Below are 13,264 nucleotides of genomic sequence, written 5' to 3' on the forward strand. Positions count from 1 at the left end.
ACTGCCAGCTCCCTGACCCCCTGAGCCGCCCACTGGGGAGGCCTCGCTGGGCAGGTCTATGACCCAGGCCTCCCCTGCCCCGGCCCTCACTTGGCGTTGGCTTTGTGCTGGGCCACGGCCATCTTCGTGGGCATCAGGAAGAGGACGTCAGTCTCAAAGTCCACCACTGTCTTCTTCTTGGCCTCCTGGGAGGAGTCCTCGGCCCAGGACGCCGTGTAGAGGTCAAAGGTGGCATTGGCACCTCTGGACCCCTTGGCAAAGGTGAGCCCGCTGACCAGCTTGAAGAAGTCCTCCCTGCAGGGATCAAGCCGGCACTGGACCCTGGACCTGGGGCCATCCTCACCCCCACCCCAGGGGCCTGCAGATGGCCCGCTTCACCTGTCGGCCTCCTCCCTCAGCGGATGCCTCCCCAAGAGGCCCTCATCACCGCCCTGACCCTGCACCCTACTCACCCTGTGACAGTCTGCTTGTCCTTGTTGATGGCCGGCATGTCAATGCTGGTAAAGATGTGGCCGTCCATGTCGTTGGTGCCAGCGATGTAGTCGATGTCGGCCGCGTTGGTGAAAAGGTTGATGGGGTCGTCAGGGATGAAGTCTCCGTCCACGACGGGGAGGAAGCCCAGGTAGTGCAGCATGGGGTCTGCATGGACGGCAGCGGGGGTGCAGGGGGCAGTGAGCGAGTGAGTGATGCAGGGGAGTGATCAGTCCTCTAGTGCAAAGGTGCTCGGTCTGGTGCTTAAAATTGGGTGCAAATGACTATGTGGCATTGCTGGCAGTCGCCCAAATGTGCCTCAGTTTCCCAAAGGCGTCAGGACCCAGGGAGGATAAGGGGGAGGATGGCGCTCTCTGCACAGGGCCAGCCCTCCGACCCGGCGCTTCCTCGCTCCTTGAAAGCATGGCCGTGCCCCCATGTGGAGCCCCCACTCACACTCCATGCCCGCCAGGGGCATCTTATAGGCCAGCGTCAGGGCCCGGGGGTCGGTGACCTTCAGACACTTGGCCATCCTGGCGGCATCGTCCAGGGGGCAGCCCACCTTCTTGGCGATCTGGGAGGTCGGGGGAGACAGGTAGGTGAGGCCAGTGCAGGGCAGAGGGGGATGGGGTCCAGGACAGGGCATGGACAGGAGGTAACCCTCCCACCTCCCCCACCGCAGGTCCCATTTACCTGCTTAGCCCAGAACAGAGGGTTCTTCTGGATGGCCCAGGGGGTCAGTGCCACACCGCTCTGGCTGATGGCTCGCCGGACGAGGCCCTTGTTGTAGGGAGTGAGGGTCTACGACACACAGAGGTCCTGTCACCATGGCCTCGCCTCTCCTGCCCACCCGGGCACCACCAGGGACAGCCAGACTGTCAGCTTCATGCTGTTCCCCACAGCCCCCATCAGATCCCCCTGCAGAGAGACGCTGACACTTCCAGATGATTGCCCAAAGATGGTGATGTTGTCGGGGTCCCCCCCAAAGGCCGCAATGTTCCTCTTCACCCCCGCGATGGCCATGTGCTGGTCCCAAAGACCGTAGTTACCTGGGGCGGATGGGGGAGCCCATCAGGACCGGGGTGGGGGGAGAGAGTCCTCCATGTGGAGGCCCCTGTCAAGCCCCAGGATGGCACAGGGCAGGTCCCAGGAGGCTGTTGAATGAGGTGCTGGAGGGGGCATGGGGCTCAGGTAGGGGACCAGGTGCAGGTGGGCCAGGCTGCTCATCTCTCTCCCTGACACGGTCCCTCTTGTTGTCTGTCTGTCCTACGACTCTGTGTCCCCTGAGTCACCACCTCAGTGTCTCATCTTCTGTCTCTCCCTGGGTCCCTGTCCCTGCTCCCTGGTCTCCCTGTTCCCTGCTTGGATGACTGGCAGCCTCTTCGCTTGCTACAGCTGCCGATGGACTCCTGTGTCTCACTGTCCATCCCCAGCTTCCTGATTCTGGGAATAGAATCCTGGGACTTTCCAGGGGCTGTCAGGAGTTGATTGGGATTGAGGGGTGCTGAAGGGCCCCTGCCAGGCTCCCCCATTTCCAGCCCAAGGCACCCAGCACACCTGGCAGGTTGGCGTCCCCAGTGCTGAGGAAGCCTAGGGGCCCGACGCGGTAGTTGAAGGTGACGACGATGACGTTGCCCCGCGTGGCAATCTCCTCCCCGTCGTACAGGTAGTTTTTAAGGACATTAGCCCCTTGGCCAGAACCCATGAGGAAGGCTCCTCCGTAGATCCAGATCATGACAGGCAGGTTCCGGGAAACTGAGGCAGGAAATGAGCCCGGTGACCCCAGCTGCCCCCTCCCCATCCCCTCTGGGTGCTTGTTTCAGGGAATTTCAGCTCTGGAGCCCACACACAGCCAAGGGGCTGGGCAGGGCTGGGCCTCTGGCTGCCTGGGCACTTTCTGCAGGTTTGGGGAGCTGGAGGGCACGGGGTGGGGGGATGTACCTTCCTTCTTGCCCTGGGGGACCCAGATGTTGAGGTAGAGGCAGTCCTCAGAGCCATAGGTGTTGTCCTGGGTGATAGTGGCTTGCAGGCATCGCTTCTTGAAGTCCTTGGCCTTCAGGGTTCCTGTGGGTGACCAGGGGGCCTGGCATGAGGATGGTGGCCTGTGGGGACCCTATTCAGAGTACGCCGGATATTCCAGGCCACTCTGCATGAGGGAATCTTAATCAGGGTATCCAAGGACTATACACAAGTGCAAGGTCACTGTAATCTCTGTGTGTGTGCGCAAGCATGCCCTTCCATAACCCAAAAGACTGGCAAAAAGCCTCTTTTGTTTGAGTAGGATAAAGTTGTTACTGGCCAGCAGGCGCGGCTGCTCGGTGAGGCTGTAGTGCTAAGGATGGCTTCTGGATAACTAGCTCCTATGCAGGAGGCTATGCTTGGAGGGGAAGATAGATTGTTGCCCAGCCGGTGTGCAGCTACCTGCTGTGTGGGACTTTGCTTTGAAGAATTATTTTGTCTAATGGCTCCTTGTTAGCAATGGCCATTAGCTTGACAGTAAAGATTCTCTCATACACACACAGCTTCTCATGGCTTCTCCGTCTACCACCTGAGGTCCAATTAGGTCCAGCCCCTGGCAGAGGGGCTCGGACTGACAGTTGGCAAAGTGGAGCAGAGGATAAAGGAGGAACGGAGTTCCCAACAGGGAGTACAGCGAGCAGGGTTCAAGGAGGACCTGGCTCTGGCACCTGGCACCGGGAGGAGGATTCAGAGGTATGAGCGGCTATGGAGCGGCTGCTCCCACACCTGGCATAGTCGCCAGGATGGAGCAGTGAGTCCTCTCTGACATGCCCCCCCTGCCACCCCAGGCACAGGACAGCCCAGCGCCCCCCTCAACTCCCACCTTGCCAGCCAGGGTGCCGCTGGGGGTTCTCCAGGGCCTTGGGCGGGGCGGCGAAGGGGATGCCCTTGAAGACGTCCACAGAGTTGCCGCCGAAGAGGCCGAGCTTCTTGTTGACGCCCTCCACGAAGCCCCCTTCCGTGTACACTGCGCCCAGCTGGGGAGAGGGCCAGGCTGAGGGGCGCAGGCTGGGTGGCCAGCGGGGTGGGGCCACCCCAGCAGGTTCCAGGGGCCCAGACACAGCTCCAAGGAGAGGCTGACCTGCACCTGAGACCAGGACCCCCGCCTGCCCACGTTACTGAGGAGCCGCTTGCTGCCTGCCGCTGCCCCTGCCCCCGGGATGCCCTGCCCCTGAACCTCAGAGGAGTCTGCTTTAACAGGTGGGCATGTTTCTGCTCAGGGAAGCCTTCCCACAAGGCTGCAAGAGGCGGGGGGAGGTTTGGATTCTGGCCTCGCTGTGGCCATGAGCCTCAGTTTCCCTGTCTGTAAGAAGGGTGACCGCAGTGTGTCCTGCTTGGCCTGGGACCTTGTCCAGCTGTCGGCAGTGGTAGCCGTTCGTGAGCACTGAACGCTTCATGCCCAGCTGTGAGCTCCCTGAGGGCGGCCTTTCTTCTCCTCCCCTTGCCCCCACCCTGTCCTGTGAGCCTGTGCTCCCTCCCAGGCCATCGGAGCCTCTGCTGTGTGCCCGCGGGGGCCACCGTCCCCATCCGCCCAGGGCCTGGGCCCGGCGCTCATCCACCTGCCCCTGGAGGGAACAGCTTTCCTGCTTGAAGTTGCCCTGCTGGGGCGGCTGTGTGACCAGAGCCAGGCTTCTCCCCTCACGCTGCCCCAGGTGGTGGTGGCAGGTGGCAGCTTCCCAGCTCTCCCCTGTGCTAGGTTCCAGGTGCGCAAGGGCGGGGCAGCCTGCACCCCAGGCCCAGGCCCAGATGGGGTGGGAGGGGGCGGCTGGAATTGAAGAGGAGGGGTCAGGTGCTTTGGGCTGGGGCTGGGGCCCCGAGGCAGGTGTCGGCCGGGGTCTCTCTCTCTCTCTCTCTCTCTCTCTCTCTCTCTTCCTCATCCCAGGATAAGCCTCCAGTGGCCAGGCCTCCAGGCATTTTTCCTGACCAGCCTCCCTGGCTGCTGGGAAGGGGCAGAGGACCAGGTCTGCCTGGGGAACTGGGTCACCTCACATACGTGTCTCTGTGTGATGGAGGTCGGCCTGAGGTCCCCAGAAGGGAGGGCCAAGGGCATAGGGGCTCTGGCCCTGCAGGCAGTATGTGTGTGTTTGGTGTGTGTGTGTGTTGGGGAGGGGGGACGTTAAGGGTGTGGAGGGGTAAGGTGGTGCTGGCTGCTGGAGCCGCGTGGAAATAACCCAGTTCCTTCAGCCTCCAGAAAAGACTCCCCCAAAGAAAGAGAGGGGCCTCTCCATGGCAGAGGGCCCAGGGCCAGTCTCTGAACTTCCGGGGGCCAAAGGTAGGTCCCAGGGGCAGCAGGGTGAGGGAGCAGGGTGAGGGGTGGAGGGACAGCAGCATGGTGGAGCGTGGGGTCCCCTAGTCACGCCCGCCTGTAGCTGTGGGTTCCTGTGGAAGCCCCGCTACTCATCCCGTGGCAGGGCCATGAGGAAGGAGACCCTGTAGATGCCCTGAGGCTCCTGAGTGACCCTGGAGGGGCCCTGGCCACTGGCAAGCAGGTGGGTGTCGCCCTCTCGGGGGCCGGGCTCCGGGCTGAACTAGACCGAGGTCCAGACTCCTGTTCCGATGCTGGGGGCTGTGATGGGCAACCTGCTGGCCTGCTCAGGGCCCAGCTCCCTTCTGTGCGGGGCCATGGCCATCCCCGGACAGAGGAACACCCTGAGGGCCCTGGTGGCCAAGGTGGACTCCGCAAATCAGCACTGAGGATGCCAGTGACCCTGGGGTTTTGTTTGTGTTTGGCGTCAGTCACCCTGTGTGCCCAGAGAGCGCCTGTACCAGAACTTATTCGTGGTTTCTGACGTTCAAGTTCGCGGGCGTCCTGTATTTGAGCTGCATCTGGACCATCGTGTGAGACAGGGGCCCTCCTCGCCCGCTGGGCTCTCGCTTACCTTTGCGGCGCTCACTACTGCCAAGCAGCAGGCGAGGCCTAAGACAGCCAGCTCCAGGCGCCCCATGGTGCGTGTGCCTTCCTGGGGGGCCCTGCCTCTGCGCGTGGGTATTTATGGGGCGGGAGCCAGCCTGTGGAGGGTCCCCTTTCCCTCCTCCGACCTCTGCCCCTTCCTGCAGGCTGGCCATACTCCAGGTGGTATACGTGGGACCAGCACAGCTGTCGTTTCCAGCCTGGCGCGGGCTGGACCAAGGTCAGGCAGGTATGCGTGCACACACACACGCACGTACACACACACACACACACACACACACATATGTGCATGGGTGCAGGGATGGTCGGCCTTTCCCAGGAGCCGCTGTTACCGGGAGCTGGTGCCCTCAGAGCACCTGTGAAGGTTACTGGGAATAGAGGCAGGTGGCATAGGGCAGGCCCTGTCCCCAACACCACATGGACACAGGTCAGAATGTCTGCCTGCTGATCCAGTCCCCAGGTCTCCTGGGATGCAGGTGGGAGGGGGCTCCACAGTGGGAAGAAGGAGCCGGGCAGGCTGGGCCTGTGGGTGAGGACCGGGCAGCAAAGGGTTTGAGGGTGCGTTTGTTAAGTGCCCATGGTAGATGAGTGGATAAAAGCTGCGGTACATTCACACCGTGGATTACTATGCGGCTGTAAAAAGGAAGGAACTCTTACCCGCTGAGACAGCCTGGAGCGACCTGGAGACTGTTATGCTGAGTGAAGTGAGCCAGTGGGAGAAAGACAAGTGTCACATGATCTCACTCATGTGGAATCTAATGAACCAAATAAACTGACGAATAAAACAGATCCATCGACATGGAAGCATGGAACAGACGGACAGATCCCGGAGTGGAGGTGGAGGGAGGGCGGGAAGAGATTAATCAAGAACTAATAGGCATATATTCATAGACAATAGACAGGGGAGAGGCTGGGCTGGGTTGGGAGCTGAGTGGAGAGGGGCAGAGGGGAAATGGTAGGCATCTGTAATACTCTCAACAATAAATTTAAAAAGAAAATACGCTCGGCCGGCATGGCTCAGAGGTTGAACATCCACCTATGAACCAGGAGGTCAGGGTTCGATTCCCGGTCAGGGCACAGGCCCGAGTTGTGGGTTCGGATCCCCAGTAGGGGGTGTACAGGAGGCAGCTGATCCATGATTCTCTCTCATCACTGATGTTTCTATCCCTCTCTCCCTCTCCCTTCTTCTCTGAAATCAACAGAAATATATATTTAAAAAATAATCAATAAAATCGTTCAGCTGGCGTGGCTCAGTAGTTGAGCGTGGTCGTCGCATGCACCGATAGGTTGCCGGTTTGATTCCCTGTCAGGGCGTGTGAGATCTTCATTTTTAAGAAATTAAAAAATTCGTTAAAGGTCATTCTGAATGGGGGACGGGGACTTGTGTGCTGAAGCATGTTCTGGGCAGTGTTGTTTGTCGTCAAGGAGGAAGGCAAGCGGCTGCGCCATATGTTTTAATGACGGGGGTGGTTGCTCACGTCGCATGTGTACATGCGCTTGCACAGGGTCGGTCACAGATGTGAGTGAGCTTGCCTGGAAGCGTCCGGAAGAGGCAAACGGCCCCACAATGAGACGCCCCTTGGGCTCCATAGCAAGTGGAGTGCTTCCTGCTCATCTCGCTTTAGGGGCTGACGTTAGGGGCATGCGTTCCACAGAGAAGATCTGGCCAATGTTTGAAGTCCGGCAAAGATGCTCTCCCTGCCCGCACTCCACGGGCCCCCGAGGCTTTTCCAGCCGGGCGTCCCGGTGCCGCCGGCTCATCGTCGCCTGCAGGGTGGCTGCAGCTGAGTCCCACCTCCCAGTCGGATCACCCTCCGCACCCTCTCAGCTCCTCGGCCGCCACTGACCCTGGGGCTGTGGTCCCTGCGGTGTCTTCACCCGGAACCTGTTGGCCGGATGGCCTTACCGTCAGCCCGATGAGGAATTTCCCACCCACGGCCGCCCCGCTCCTTGGCTGTAGCGCCCACTTGCCCACATCTACACGGAGGTCTCTTCCCCCGCTGCATTAGTCCTGATTAAAATCTGGTTTTGCCGCTTTAACTACTGCCCTGCTCTGGTTTTTCTTGATGGTGCCGTGACTCAGCTAAGGTCGGATTCATGGCTGGACTCCCGGACCTCTCACACCACAGCCCACGTGTACACCCCTGAAGACTCGGCGCTCGCTCCCGTCTGATCAGAGATCCATTGGTGAGCCAACTCCTGAGCCATGGCTCCGGGTGACAGTCCACTGAAGCGTGGTAAGGACAGATCTCAGTTCTTAACACGCTGCCGACCAGTAGGTTTTATATTTTTACTGATTTCAGAGAGAAAGGAAGAGGGAGGGAAACATCAATGATGAGAATCATTTATTAGCCCCCCTCTGCATGCCCCCCCCCCCCACTGGGGATCAGGCCCACAACCTGGGCATGTGCCCTTGACTGGAATCAAACCCAGGACCCTTCAGTTCACAGGCTGATGCTCTATCCACTGAGCCAAACTGCTAGGACAACGGACCAGTAGTTTTATTGCTAGCTTTGAGTACAAAAAACATTTTATATAGTTAAAGGCACACTTTAAAATTAAATACCCATTGTATTTTGAAGTTATTTATTACATGTTGTTACAAGCTACTATCTTTTTAAAGTGTGACAGTTTGTAAAACGCCGTGTGATATGGAAACGCCCGCAATGTGTTGATTCTGCTGTGGAGTCCACGGTCAGCAGAGGTTTCTCTTCTTTATTTTGTTTTGTTAATCCTCACCCGAGGATATTTTTCCACCGACGTTTAGAGAGAACAGAAGGAAGTGGGAGAGACAGAGGGAAACATCGATGTGAGAGAGGAAGATCCATTGGTTGCCTCCCTACGCACCCCAACTGGGGCTGGGGATCGAGCCTGCAACCAAGGTACGTGCCTTTGACTGGAGTCAAACCCGGGACCCTTCAGTCTGAGGGCCAACACTCCATCCACTGCGCCAAACTGGCGAGGGCCCAGGTTTCCTTAAGAAACTTAGCTGAACTCCCAGGTCAACAGAGGCTGGCTTAGGGCCCAGGTCAACCAAGGCTGGCTTAGGGCCCAGGTCAACCGAGGCTGGGTTAGGGCCCCAAGTTTCCCTGGAAGAAGCTGGGTTGGAGTCTTAAGCTTCTCTCTGTAAGAGGCTAGTCCCCATGTCAGAGCCCTGCTGTTCTCTACTTTGTAGTGTAAAGGTGCTATTAGTTAACATGGGAGCGTCTCATTGACAGAAAACCCTTCTCAAACCCCTGCTGACTGCGCGTATGGGTGGGTTTGCATGTTTTTGTGCGAAGATTGCATGGCTATTGTTGGGTGCTTGGAGGGGCTATGGGTTCCCAGTCTGTGTGCTAACCTGGGTAATTAGGCTGGAGGTATCTGGTTCTGAACTGATAGGCTGACCTAGTAAGAAACTCACCCGCCTGACCTAATGGCACACAGAACTTCAGCAAATCCTTAGAATAATTTTCCCTGATGGCGCACATTCTGTGCCGGCAGACCCGTCTGTGCTGACCTCACAGCAGGCAGACACTGCCACTCAGCCAGACACAGGTCCACCCTGGCGCTGCCGCCGACAGCGTGTGGCCGGAGAGGGGTCTTCACCTCACAGGTGGGTGTGTAACCTCCCAAGAGTGGCCTCCGGTCGCCCGTGTCCTTTGACACACCCTCCGGTCCTCCCTGCCTTCCTGCTTCCCGCTACCCTTCCTTGGTGTGGGCACCAGGGGGTAGGTGCTTGTTGCACCCCTCGTCTCCACTGGCCATTGCCGGGCTGCCAGGTCATTATTCGGAAGGCCCTGCGGTGGGGCAGGGCACCCGTCGGGGCATCTGAGAAGCAACCCTTCCCGAACCCACGGCACGGCAGCCCCTAAGGGAGCCTTACACCCACACGATCAGTGGCTGTTAAATATGTGACAAAAGGCCCAGGGGCAGGGGCGGAGGAGGGAGATAGCAGCTGAGCCTGCCGGTCAAGGCTCACTCACCGGAGGGGCTGCACAGGGGGTGCCTCCTGGCAGGACGGGGTGCTGCCCAGGAAGCGGTCTTGAACATGAACTACCACTAAACTGTCAGTATTTCTGTGGGTATTTGATATTTTCCACCATAAAAAAGCTTTTCCAAAAATGGGGTATGAGAATCAGGTTTCCGAGTGAGGCGTCACCAGATACTTGTAAGTGTGGCAGGACCTGGGAGCCCCTCGGTGCGGCCCCTGCCCAGCTGCCTTCCTCAGGCTGGCACAGGGGCCAGCTGCTCCCGGGAGGTGGGGACCAGAGCCTAGACCAGGGGTGGGCAAACTTGTGGACTCGAGGGCCACCATGGGTTCTTAAACTGGACCGGAGGGCCGGAACAAAAGCATGGATGGAGTGTTTGTGTGAACTAATATAAATCCAAAGTAAACATCATTACATAAAAGGGTACGGTCTTTTTTTTTTTAGTTTTATTCATTTCACACGGGCGGATCCGGCCCACGGGCCGTAGTTTGCCCACGGCTGGCCCAGCCCTCTCCCTCTGAGGACGGGGGGTTCGTAGCCCAGCTCAGAGTGGGAGCCCTAGTGGAGACCCACAGTGGAGAGCAGAGGCCCCGAGAAGCACATGGGGTGGGATGGGGAGGGGGCGTGGGCCTGGGCCCAGCCTGCCTCTGGGGAGAGCTGCTCCTGCAAGTGCTGGCTGTGCCGTGCCCAGCAGCAGGGAGCGGGGCCATCGGGCGGCCAGCTTGCCCAGCTTCTCTACAGGCAGGTTCCAGGATGGAGCCCTGGGCCCCGTCTGTCCTGGAGGCTCCCCAGGACCCTGCCCTTTCACTCCGGCAGCCATGGGACCGGGGCCTGTCTCCTGGAGGCCTCTGGAGCAGTGAGGGATGAACGCACACTAGGCTGTGGGACCCTCCGGGGAGGGCCCCTCACCCACCCACCTGGCGAGGGCATCAGGCCTGTGCTCAGCTGTCCCAGCACCGCCCCCCGAGGCCACAGAGGAACAGCGATGGTCCAGCAGCCCATGTTCCTCCCCTCCCCCCCAACCAGCAGGGGCTCTGAGCCACTCTCATATCACGTCTCCTGGGGAAAGGTATTTAATGCGGACAATGCCAGCTGGGCCTGCCTCTGCCAGGCTAACCCCAAACAGGAGGATCCAAACCCAAAGACAGGCTCCTGCCAGCCGTGACCATGCACCAGGCTCCTGGTGCCATCCCTACGTCAGTCATGAGACCCAAACCAAGCTGACCCCCACCCCCGGCGGCATCATCTCCGCCTCCAGCTCTCGTTGGTGCCTGGCTGCGGGAGCCAGGGCATGGCTTCAGGAATGTCCCACGCAGCCCTGGCAGCAGTCACGGGCAGGACCAGGGCCAGCTGCACCCAGTGCTGGGAGCCCAGCTCCTCAGAGGGGCTCCAAGGCCGTGCTGGCGACCGTGGCGGCACTGTGGAGCCCTGGCTTGTCCTCCGGGGTCACACGTGACCCTGTGTCACACATAGTCCAGGATCTCGGTCTCCATCTCGTTCTCACTCCCATCCGACGGCTTGAAGTCCTCCTCCTCCTCCTCCTCGTCCTCCCCAGACTCGCCTGTCAGCTGCTCTTTCCTTCCGTCTCCGTCAGTCTTGGCCGGGCTGGAGAAGAGGGCTGGGGCAGGAGACGGCATGTCCCAAAGCAGCTCCTGCCCCAGGCCAGGCCCCTGGCCCCCAGAACCCCAGACCAGGCCCCAGGCTGGGCCCCTGGCCCCCAGAACCCCAGACCAGGCTCCTGGGCTCCGAGGACTGTGCCTGGGCTCCAGTAGGAGCTGCTGTGGAGTGTGGGTGCTGGGACCTGCACGCAGGCATGTCGGGGACCATGGAGCTGTGTGCTGTGCACACCTCCTCCCAGAGGTGCCCGTGACTCCCAGGAGCGCCCACTCTGAGTGTTTATGGGGAGGGCCCACAGCCTGGGTGAGGTGGTCGAGGGGCTGTGTCCCAAACAAGGCTAAGCAGCTCTGCTCCGTCAGCCCCATGGGGCAGGGCAGGCTCTGGGACACCCCCTCCCCCACCCCAAGCCTGGGAGAAGCCCTCTGGGAGGGGCCTCTTGCTTACTCTGCCCCCCTACCCCCAGCCTCAGCCCAGCAGGTGCTCACTCCCCTACTCAGAGGCCCAGCTGCCAGGGCTCCCCCTGCCTCTGCGCCCCCCGCCCCCCAGGCAAGCCCTGCAGGGTGACAGGACCTGACCCACTGCCCGTCTCCCAAGAGGACGCGTGCGCGCGCGCGCGCACACACACACACACACACACACACACACACAGCGGGAAGGCGCGAGGTGGAGGCAGGTATGAAGCGGTAACCATGATGGCAGCGGGCAGCCAGGGCTGGCTCCTGGGCCAGTGCTGGCTCACAGGCCTCCTCCCCACGTCACCAGAGATGAGACTGGCCATGAGGGACACCTGCCCCTCCCCCGCGCTCACCAGGCCTCCGAGCGCGGATGATCTGCCGGATCATGAGGGACATGGCGTTGCGCAGGTCGTCGCTGGTCTTGGGCAGGCACCACCCGTCCCGCTCGGTGCAGGTCTCCTCGGCCCCGTCGTTGCGGTGAATGATCTTCTGCAACCTGGGGGGGCCAGGGAGGTGGGGGGCGCACGGAGTTCCAGGCGGCTCCCGGCTAACAGGCCGGTGCGCAGCGTGGCCGAGGGGCTGTGCTTGGAAAAGCAGCGCTGAGCGCCAAGGGGCGAAGTGGAATGAGAACATGCAGGACCGCTGGGCCCTGGGCTGTGCTCCCCGACCCTCAGAGGCACCGAGCGGGGGTGCCCACCCCATGGGCCAGGTGAGTGAGTGTCCAGCCGCCCGCAGCTGCCCCTCAGTGCCCCTCCCCGATACCTAAGCATCACTATGAACACCCAGATTGGAGGTTTCTGGGGTTCTAGTCGGTTCTGAAGGACTGAGCCACGTCACGAACCCACACGTGGACAGTGGAGGCCCGAAACCTTCCTGGGACACTGAGCTGTGGCCCACGTGACCCGGACTGGGGCTCTCCAGGCGGCACCCGAGTCGCTGAGAGGGAGGCTGATGGGAATGAGTCTGCACAGGGAGCTCTGTGTCCCGGCAGGTTCGCCGCCCGACCCCTCCCCACGGCCCCACCGGGCTTCGCGGTCCTCAAGGACGTACTCTTCCACGTTCAGGTCGCACAGCTGGTAGAACATCTGTCGGTACGGCGGCAAGGCGCCCTCCCGGAAGATGTAAACCGAGTCCTGGGGAAGAGGGGAGACACGGGGCACGTCAGCGGGAGCCTTCCCCTGGGGCGGGCAGTGCTGGAGACCCCACCCTGGGCCACAGGAGTCAGCTGGTCCCTGCACCCAGGTGGGGCAGACAGGCCGAAGCCAGAGCAGGTGTGCAGAAAAGCCGCTCCGATGCCCCGGAGGTTCTGGGAGGGGGACCCTGGAGCCGAGCCTCCTGCCCGGCTGGGGCTGGGCTCTGCCGTGCGTGCTGCAGCCTGCCCTCCCCGGGCTCCAGGCACCCACCTTGAGCTTGTACTTGTTGGAGGACGATTTCCGCGTGCCAGCTGCCCCGGATGGGCCCAGGCCCTGCTTCAGATCTTGCATGGTGACAAGCTGGTTGGCTGTGAGGGACAACAGCAGTGCTTGGGAACACAGGGGTGCTACCCAGCCCCCTCCCCGGGGATTGCTGGAAGCACCCCCACCCCCCGCAGTCCAGAGGCCACCGTCCTCAGCATCGGTGAGGCCCATCGCCCCGATTCGCAGAGCGGGCCGAAGCACTCACACGCCTTCTTGACGGTGACGGGGAGGCTGTAGTTGTAGGTGCTGCGCTTGGCCTTCACGGGCATCTCGTTGGAGGTGTACCCTGAGGCGGGGGGTGGGGGGGAGGGCGGTGTCAGGTGCGGGTGGGCAGAGCCCCTATGGCGCAGGGTGCTGGCCTGG

At 61.0% G+C, this 13,264-nt stretch overlaps 2 protein-coding genes across 3 annotated transcripts in view; both read right to left on the reverse strand.

Moving 5' to 3' along the window:
- LOC102751654 (bile salt-activated lipase) overlaps window positions 1–5,470 on the reverse strand; it is an 18,131-nt gene extending 12,661 nt beyond the window's left edge. The window contains 9 exon segments of the mRNA XM_006779363.2: window positions 91–294; window positions 453–639; window positions 928–1,045; window positions 1,165–1,272; window positions 1,372–1,520; window positions 2,029–2,226; window positions 2,413–2,535; window positions 3,314–3,467; window positions 5,370–5,470. Of these exon segments, the coding sequence (XP_006779426.1) occupies window positions 91–294; window positions 453–639; window positions 928–1,045; window positions 1,165–1,272; window positions 1,372–1,520; window positions 2,029–2,226; window positions 2,413–2,535; window positions 3,314–3,467; window positions 5,370–5,435 (1,307 nt within the window). The 5' untranslated portion in view covers window positions 5,436–5,470.
- Window positions 5,471–10,429: 4,959 nt separating this feature from the next.
- Window positions 10,430–13,264, reverse strand: part of GTF3C5 (general transcription factor IIIC subunit 5) — an 11,749-nt gene continuing 8,914 nt past the window's right edge. Inside the window, exons 7-11 of one of the 2 annotated variants that reach the window (XM_006754167.2) lie at window positions 13,107–13,187; window positions 12,848–12,945; window positions 12,495–12,577; window positions 11,798–11,940; window positions 10,430–10,990 (exon numbers count right to left, since the gene is read on the reverse strand). In XM_006754167.2, the coding sequence (XP_006754230.1) occupies window positions 10,836–10,990; window positions 11,798–11,940; window positions 12,495–12,577; window positions 12,848–12,945; window positions 13,107–13,187 (560 nt within the window). In that variant the 3' untranslated portion in view covers window positions 10,430–10,835. Of the gene's footprint in view, window positions 10,991–11,797; window positions 11,941–12,494; window positions 12,578–12,847; window positions 12,949–13,106; window positions 13,188–13,264 lie in introns of both variants that reach the window. The other variant, XM_006754166.2, reaches the window with a different exon arrangement.

The sequence above is a fragment of the Myotis davidii genome, unplaced genomic scaffold (assembly GCF_000327345.1).
Source record: "Myotis davidii unplaced genomic scaffold, ASM32734v1 scaffold651, whole genome shotgun sequence".
NCBI lineage: Eukaryota > Metazoa > Chordata > Mammalia > Chiroptera > Vespertilionidae > Myotis > Myotis davidii.